The following is an 8885-nucleotide window of genomic DNA, read 5'->3' as shown; positions in this document are numbered from 1 at the left end:
GGGCCGGCCAGACTGTGATGGCTGGCTCCTGCTGCGCAAGACACCCAGTGGCTTCATGGGTCCCCGCTGGCGCCGCTGCTGGTTCGTACTCAAGGGACACATGCTGTACTGGTACTGCCAGCCACAGGTGAGACCCCCCCCACACACTCACATCAGTAGCAAGTGAGTTGCCTCAGAGATTTGATTCTTGTCTCTATTCCACCATCTTCTCCCATCTGTCGTCAGGGGTGACCCCAGACCTTCTAAGGCTTTAGTGAAGAGGATAGCTCTTCAGAAAGAAATGAGTTGATATGCGTGTAAATGAACTTTGGAAGCGATTGGGCATAGTGGTATATGCTAGTAGTTCCGACATGCAAGAGGCTAAGGCAGGAAAATCACAAGTTCAAGGCCAGTCTGGGTTACATAATAAGTAACTAGTCTGGACTACAAAGTGACACTCTAGACAGTGTCAAAACAAAACAAAAGGTTGGAGGGGCCGAGGTCATAGCTCAGAAATATAGTATGTGCTTAGTATATACAGGGCTCTAGGTTTTATTTCTTTATTTTTGAAACAGGGTCTTACTGTGTATCCAGGCTGGCTTTGAACTCACTATGTAGCTAAGGCTGGCCTCAAACTCACGGTGATCCTCCTGCCTCAGCCTCCTTACTTCTGGGAGGTGTGCAGGGCTGAGGTCATAGCTCTAGGTTTGATTTCCCAGTACCACCCAAAAAAAGGAGTTTGGAAAAGGTATCAGAAGAAATATAGAAAAAGTCACTTTTATTCTATTCATCTGTCCTCCTCCTTCTGATATTCTGTTCATCCTAGTGATGAACCATTTGATCATTTTTTTCATTCAACATAAACCCAGCTCTGGACTAGACACCAAGGACACAGGAAATAGTTTCTGTCTCTCCAAAACTTAAGAGACTGGCAGGGCAGAGAAATAGATACATTCTCAAGGACAATGTGGGGGACATGCATTAAAATTAAGGAAAAGCTGGGCAGGGGATTTAGCTCAGTGGTTCCGCCGCCTGCCTTGCAGGCACAAGGTCCCAAGTTCAATCTCTGGTACCAAAAAAAAAAAGGAAAATCTGATGTGTGTGAGCCCAGCAGAGGTGTCCCTTCCAGAAGCTTCTCTGAGAAAGCAATACTAGAGGTTAGTCAGAGGAAAGAGGAAAGAAAACCAGGAAGTGAAAAGGCCTTTGCACAGCTCAGTGGTCCTGAAGCAGCTTCGTGGGTCTCTATGAAGGAACTCGTGCATAAGCAGGCTCCCCTTTCTTGGCTCTTTCTTGGGTGTCCCTTCCTCCCTCCCTCCTCTTTCCTCTTTCCCTTCCACTCTTCCTTTCTTGGCTGAGGATTGAACCCAGAGCTCACCACATGCCGGGCAAGTGCTCTGCCTCTGAGCTGCAGTCCCTAGCCATTGCTGTTTCTCTGGATGTCTTTGTTACCCTTTCCTGGCTCAGAGGTACCTCCTGTTGTGAGCCTCAAAAACAGAGAGCTGTAGTTACAGTCCTGGAAACCCCTTCTCCCCTCCACCTCCCTTGGGAGCCTGAGAGGTAACTAAGGAGTTGACCAGGACCCAAGGGTACCCGCCCTCCAAGCTGACCCTATGCTGTGACCCCCCAGGATGAAAAGGCCCAGGGCCTCATCAATGTCTCCAACTATAGTCTGGAAAGCGGACATGATCAGAAGAAGAAATAGTTAAGTCCTGGGGTGTGATGGGCTGGGGGATGGGGCAAGAAAGAGTGGCAGGTGGGGTGAGTGCATGGCAGGTGCTGGGATACCTGGTCCAGGCTGTCTGAACTCTGGATGCGCACAGCCGGGAGGAGGCTAACTGATGTCCTTTTGCGCCCTGGCAGTGTGTTCCAGCTCACCCACGAGGTGTACAAACCCTTTGTCTTTGCGGCTGATACCCTCTCTGATCTGAGCATGTAAGTGCCACTGCCCATGCCCTACTGCCACAAAGCTCCCAGCCTCTGAGTGCTTGGGAGCTAGGATCAAATTCCAGGCCTCCGATGAAAAAAGATGAGCTGGGCACATGCCTGTAAGCTCAGCTACTAAGGAGGCAGAGGCAGGAGGATCTCAAATTCAAGTCCAGCCTGAGCAACTTAGGAAGTCTCTGTCCCAAAACATGAAAAGGGCCGGGGATGTAGTGTAATGGCAGCGCATTAGCCTAACATGTGTGATCCCCTGCTCACACCTCCACAGGTGGGTACGCCACCTCATTACCTGCATTTCCAAGTACCAGTCTCCAGGCCGGACGCCCTCAGCGAGAGAAGAAGGTAGGTGTCTCACAGGAGTGGGGAAGAGGAAATTGGATCTCACAGAGCTTGTTCTGGGTTCCCAACTGCTGCTCCTCACCACAGACTGCTATAGTGAAACAGAAGCAGAAGACCACGATGATGAAGCCGGGTCCCGCTCGGCCTCAGTAAGTACGGGACTGTTCTTGGGTGGGAGGTGGGTAAATAGCAGTACGAGGGGTTCAGTCTGGTGCCCTCCTGTCTTCCAGCCCAACCCAGCGCAGGCTTGGAGTCCACTCCACGGAGACACCTCACCCGCAGCCTCCCCGACAAAGCGCAGCCCGAGGACCTCCTTCAGTGCCCCAGCAGGTGCTGCGCTGGAGCTGGGAGTGAGGCACTGGGCTGGGGGCTGAGGCGGGCACAGCCTCATCCTGCTCCCTGCTCTCTGCTGCCACAGACAGCAGTGAAGTGGCACTGGAAGGAGTGGTTCGGGGGCTGAGGCAGGGCGGCGTGTCCCTCCTGGGCCGGCCACAGCCCCTGACCCAGGAGCAGTGGCGGAGCTCTTTCATGCGGCGCAACCGAGACCCCCAGCTCAATGAGCGAGCGCACCGTGTGCGGGCGCTGCAGAGTACACTCAAGGTCAGCTGGGGACCCCGGGCGGGGCGAGGGACTCGGCTCTGGGTTTCAGGCTTCAGGTACTGGCTCTTGGCTCTTCCCTGAGCTCCAGACTACAGGCTCAGCTCTGGGCTCCGGGCTCCAATCTGGGCTCAGCTGTGGAGCCAAGTTCTAGGTACTGAGCTGGGATTTGCAGTTTCACCCAGGCTCCTTGTGCCAGGTGGCCAGGTGCTAGGTTCTAGCTGTAGGACTCTGGAATTAGCTCTGGGCTCGGGCTGTGCCCCTTTCTTGGGTGATCGTGGCTTCTTGCCTCCTGTCCCCTTTGCAGGCAAAGATGCAGGAGTTGCAGGCCCTGGACGAAGTGCTGGGTGATCCTGAGCTGACTGCAGAGAAGTTTCGCAGGTGGAAGGAGCGGAACCAGGAGCTGTACTCAGAGTGCCTAGGGGTCTGGGGAGAGGTACAGGCAGAAGGCAGCTCCCAAGCCCTGATGTCTGGCTCCAGAGAACAACAGTCCCCTCAGCCCGTGCCCTCCGACTCTGACGAGCCCTCCCATCTTTGCCCCTTGACCCCAGAGAACAACCTCCAACCTCCTGACCTCTGACCCTGGCCAGTACCCTAGCTTCTGACTCCTGACCCCGAGAATCACCTCATCCCCAGCCTCTGACATACCTTGGGCAGTCCATCCCTAGGTTCTGTTCAGGGCTGGAAATAGTGCCAATGCCATTTCTGCTCTTGTCTCCCCTAAAGTGGGGTAAAGTGAGCTTTTGCCACCCTCTTTCCTGAGAACTCCCCAGTCCTCACGTCTGAGGGGCGCAGTCTGATCTCCCACTGCCCCTCAGTACCGCTCATTCCCTCAAACCAGTTCCGGTGTTTATTTTACACGAGACACACTTTTCCAGCAAATAAAGTCGATTTCTCTGAAGTGAATCTGTGTGCCTTTCCTTTAGGACCAGGAACTTGCTTCCTGGAGAGGACTGGAAGGAATGGCTGTAGGGCTGTAGAGGCGAGTGCTCTCTATCCCAGGGTGGGTGACAACCCTTGTCCACCATGGCTGCACCAGAGGTTCCTGCCTGCTGCGGTGAAGGGCGGTGTCCACAGCGAGGAAGGGCTCCTGACTCACATCTTCCCTCCCAGCCCCTGGGAGGCCAGAGATGCCCCTACCCTATCTCCAGTGAGGACAAGTGGGAAACTTTCATTTGGCAAATGGAGAAACAAGGACAAGGGGGCAGCCTCAAGCCAGGTGGTGGAACAGGTAGATAAAGGGTAGGAGAGGGTACGAGCGGGGGTCTCTCATGGGGAAGAAAGATGCTGGCACAGAGCATCTCTCCTCAGCTCACCCTCATCTCCAGCTTCTACATCCAGAGTAGGACCAGGTCCCCTGACTCCATCCAGGCCACTCAGGACGCCTGGCCTACTCCCATCAGCCTCTGGCTCTGGGCCCATCCCAGCCCTGCAGCTCCTTGCGGGCAGATGAACCCTGGCTTCCTCTGTGAGTGACAGAGGGAGCAGTGGGAGGGGTTCCTCCAGCTGGACAGCCTTGAGAGAATGCAGAAGACTGGAGGTCACAGCTGCCTCTGTGGGGCCAAACCGCCTGAAGCAAAGTTGCTTTGAGGGAGGGAAGGGGCAAGAGCAGCTATAACCGGTAACATCAAAGGACAGATGCAGATGATTGAAACGTTTCACCCTCCTGGTAGGTGGCCCCTGCCTGGCTCCCTCACTGAGGTGGCCCTCAGGTGGACAGGGGCAGCAGCTGCACAGGACCTGCAGAGGACCACACCAGCCCTTCAGTGACTACAGGAGCAAATGCTCATCAGCCACCAGGATATCAGAAGCAGAAAGGTAAGCACAGGAGGGCTGTGCAGCCAGCAGCGACTTTCACAATTAAGGCCCATTCCAGGATTTCCAGCAGCTGACCACAGAGACCCACCCATTCACTGAGAGTAAATACCAGGCGGAGGCCTCTCTGGTGACACTTGCCTGAAGGAAGTCTCCGCTTTCTTCTAGGAAGCCTGGGACACACGAGTTCATCACTCACATGTATATCAAGATGTTGCTGTAGCATCCAGCCTTCCAGGTGATGCTGGCCTTGCACTTTCGAGGCAGGCAGTGGCACCACTAAGCTAAATCCCCGACCCACTAATTTTGATAACAGTCCCTAAGAGAGAATCACTCTGAGCCAGGTGCTGACCCTGCACAGTGCTAAATTTCCAGGTGTAAGTACAGCAAATCCTGTTCCTATCTTAGACAGACACAAGCACACCATTGTAAATGCCTCAGTGGGCAGAGTGTGGTAGGACATGCCTGTAATCCTGGCCCTCAGGTGGCCAAGGCAGGAGGACTGCTACAAGTTCAAGGACAGCCTAAACTCCACAGCAAGACCCTATCTAAAAAAAATTGCCTGAGCCGGGCATGGCGGTGCACACCTGTAATCCCAGCATTCTGGAGGCTGAGGCAGGAGGATCACTGTGAGTTCAAGACCAGCCTGGGCTACATAGTGAGTTCCAGGTCAGTCTCAACTACATAGTGAGATCCTGTCTCAAAAAAAAGAGTAGGAGTTGGCTAGGCAAAGAGGGAAGGGGAACAGGACAAAAGAAAGAGCATGCAAGAGAGTTCTGTTTGTCCAAAGTCTAGTATACTATGACTTTAGTCTCACTAATGTTTTAATTTCTTACAAAGGATACACATGTATGTATTGTGTTATTTAACAGTGTGTCAGTCTGGGGATGTAGCTCAGTAAAAGAGTGTCTGCCTGCATGCACAACCCTATGTTTGATTCACCAAATGAAATCTCCAGTGTAGTGGTGGCAGGTGAGTTCAGAGAGGGGGTCAGTGGTCATATCACACAGGTCTTTATGTTATGTCCAGGAAGGTGGTTTTACCTTTGTCAGTGGAAAGCCTGGGGGAATTTAAAACACTAAAGCAAAATGACAGATGTTTTAGAAAATTTTCAGTGGTTGTCACAGTGTGGAACACTGAGGCGAGGAGGCCAAGACTCGGAGGAGATGGGCCAGGAGAGACCCTGCTGCAGAAGGTACAGGTGAAAAGTGCTGGGTTTCGGGAAAGACGCAGGATGGTGGCAGTAGGTGAAAAAGGGTCGATACACTTAGAGGCACTCCAGGAGCTGAATCAGGAGCCTCTCGGATCCATCACAGGATGGTGAGTGCTTACTCTGCGCTACCTTGGGTTGACACATGTCGTCATCCCATGCATGTGAACAGAGGGGTAGCCAGAAGTTAAGTTTCCGGCTTGAGCAGCAGCGTTGGGGCTGGCGTTTTATGTTGGGATGTGGAGTCGTAGAGCACAGCAGTTTTGCACGGGACGCAGAGGTCAGTCGGAGTCATCCGGAGCCTGAGGTGCCCATGCAATGTCCACACAGAGTCGTTTTGAGAGAAGCTGGAGGCCACATCTGAAAGGCTGCCAGAGGTGCTGGGCTGGAGAGGGACACATGAGAGAAGTCAGTGTCAGAGCTGTCAGAGAGGGCACCAAGGCTGAGGAGTGGACATGATGGTCTCAGGTTTTGATGAGGAGAGGAGAAGGCCAAGGTGGATACCAAGGAAAGTCTCCAAACAAAAGACAGGAATGAAACCGGAAGTGAAAAAGGAAACTGAGGAGGAATGGCCAGAGGTGTTGGGACAGCCCAGGAGATACCAAGAGGTCAGGCAACTGGGCCAGAGGTAGTGAGAATGGCACAAGGCCTAGGAAACATCCCCTGAGTTCGCTCTCCTGACCTGCAACTGGAGCCCACTTCATGTGGTGGGAGCAGAATAGCAGAGTGAGGAAAAAGGACAGATCACGGGCCATTAATCAATTCAGAGGGCACATGCTAGCATGTTTTTTTTAATCGAACTCGCTTTCAAGGCAGGTGGTAGCGTAAGCACTGAGCTAAATCCCCGGCTGCCAGCATTTTGTTATTTTATTTTATCGAAGGGGAAAAGGTTTATTTAGCTCACAGTAAGTGGAGATTTCAGTCCATAGTTGGCTGGCTCCAAGACAGGGATGGTCAACAGGCACTGCAGAGGAAAAACAACGTGGCATGCTCAAGGTAGCAAAGGTAACAAGGCTTGTTTTATTCTGTTGAGACAAGGTCTCACTACATAGTCCAGGCTGCTCTCAAACCTGGGGTCTTCCTGTCTCAGCCTCCCAAGTGCTAGCATCACAGGTATAAACCACCATGCCTGGATGCCCCAGGATTTTGGTATAGAAAAAAAGTAGAGTTGGGGGATGAAAAGGAGAGAATGATAGGGAGAAAGGGAGGAAGAGTTGTGATATAAAATATACTTCTTCTTAAGGGCCCCAGTCTGAAACGCGGAAATCCTGGTATAGGACATGTGTTGATGAAGGTCAGATCCTGGAGACCTGTGAATACCAGGATTGCTTTTGAACTTTGTCCTGCAGGCTGTGGAAGTCATGGGAGGTGTGTGAGGAGGGAAGGCAGCTCTGATTTAAGTATGGATGCTTGTGATTTGGTAAAGTGGCAGGACAATTTGGAGGCTTTTTTGATTAATACTGAGGAGGGTCTATTATTTGTAGTGGCCAAGGGGTGGAGATAAGGGCAGGACTAGGGGGAAAGAACTCTTCATTTTTGTGGGTGCGTGTGTGTGTGTGTGTGTGTGCGCGTGCGTGCATATATGTGTGTATGGTACTGGGGAGTGAACCCAGAGCTTTTGCACTGAATTACATCCCCAGATCTTTTTTTATTTTTTATTTTGAAACTAGGTCTTACTAAACCACTAAATTGCCCAGGCTGGGCTCAAACTCGCAATCTTGCTGCCTCAGCCTCTCAGAGTCCTGGGATTACAGGTATAGTGACCAGAAGGCCCAGCAAGAAGCTCTTCCTCTAAGCAGACAGCCATGTTCCCTGACAGGACTTTGGGAATTTGGAAGAGTCAGGGAGCTCATAAACCTTAACCCGTATCTGGGTAGAAGAAGCAGAGGCCCCCAAGTATGGCAGTGAGCCTCAAGACACAGTCCATTGGCCACTGGAGTAAAGAGAGGGAGGAGACAAAGTGACTTTGGTGATACCTGGATGGAATGAGGAGGTACAGGTTGTTAGTTGGGTCACAGCTATAAGGGAGCTGAAGGCTTGAGGTTGAGCAGGCGTGAATTGGGTTTTGGACAGACCCTAGTCATCCACTCAGGGTACCCGTCCTAGACCCACAGAGGGAAAGACATCAGGAAGTTAAGTAACAGGAGTGGCTGGGACAATGGAAAAGCAGGATTGTTTGGGACAAGCAGAAAAAGGTCTGGGCCTCCGTGTCCTCCAGCCTCTTCTTCCCACTCCTAAACTTGTCTGACCTCTGCCCTTACCTTGTTTCCCCAAATACTCCTACCTCAGGGGCCAAGGTCTGTGGTAGACAGCAATCCCCACCAACCAGCTGTATGCACATGGCTCCTCTCTATTTCCCATCTAGCAGACAGGAATGGGACCTGCTCTGCAGGACAGCATTAAGAGTCATAACAAACAATGCACGAGTGACCTGTGCACCAAAAGTATGCCGTAAAGGAAGTGACGGAAGTGCCAAGGAAGAAAAGTAGCAGGGACATAAGCCTCCCCTCTCCTGCAGACACCCTGTCTCTCCCTAGCCTCACCCAGCTCCACATACTGATGCCTCTGCACCTCTGTTCTCTGTCTTCCGTGTAGAAACACTGAATTGTTCTGTACCATGGGGACACTGTGCTGTCCATCCTTATTGGTGAGGTTCTCCTCAGCTGCCACAATGACCTCTAGATTTTCTGGAAGGTAAGACTCTGGGACCTCCCTGCGTTCACTCCTACTCTTCCCTGAGAGCTTATCCCATCTGGACCCTACCCTGTAAATTGAGGTGTGTGTGTGTGTGTGTGTGTGTGTGTGCGCACACACGCAGAGACAGAGACAGAGACAGAGACAGAGATGGAGAGAGTGATTATGAGATTTCTGTGATGTGGCAGAACATAACTTGTACTGGAAGTGTGTCCTCCTTGGGTTCCAATCCAATTCCTGTTTCAGCCTCCCAGAGCTCTGCAGTCAGGTTAAGCTTGATGTCTGTATTTGAGAAATGAGATTTATAGAG

The 8885-nt window shown here is 52.1% G+C and overlaps 1 protein-coding gene across 1 annotated transcript in view; it reads left to right on the top strand.

The window, feature by feature from the left end:
* The window catches only part of Cnksr1 (connector enhancer of kinase suppressor of Ras 1), an 11331-nt gene extending 7599 nt beyond the window's left edge, over positions 1–3732 (top strand). The window contains exons 14-21 of the mRNA XM_033767690.1: positions 1–127; positions 1607–1680; positions 1840–1911; positions 2189–2262; positions 2347–2408; positions 2490–2589; positions 2678–2859; positions 3164–3732. The exon at positions 1–127 is cut by the window's left edge and continues 15 nt beyond it. Of these exons, the coding sequence (XP_033623581.1) occupies positions 1–127; positions 1607–1680; positions 1840–1911; positions 2189–2262; positions 2347–2408; positions 2490–2589; positions 2678–2859; positions 3164–3436 (964 nt within the window). The 3' untranslated portion in view covers positions 3437–3732. The remainder of the gene's footprint in view (positions 128–1606; positions 1681–1839; positions 1912–2188; positions 2263–2346; positions 2409–2489; positions 2590–2677; positions 2860–3163) is intronic.
* The last annotated feature ends 5153 nt before the right edge of the window (positions 3733–8885 follow it).

Source organism: Fukomys damarensis, unplaced genomic scaffold, assembly GCF_012274545.1.
Source record: "Fukomys damarensis isolate Sample0158 unplaced genomic scaffold, DMR_v1.0_HiC HiC_scaffold_23, whole genome shotgun sequence".
Classification (NCBI taxonomy): Eukaryota; Metazoa; Chordata; class Mammalia; order Rodentia; family Bathyergidae; genus Fukomys; species Fukomys damarensis.
Note: the sequence above shows the minus strand (reverse complement) of the source record. Positions and strands in the feature narration are given on the sequence as shown.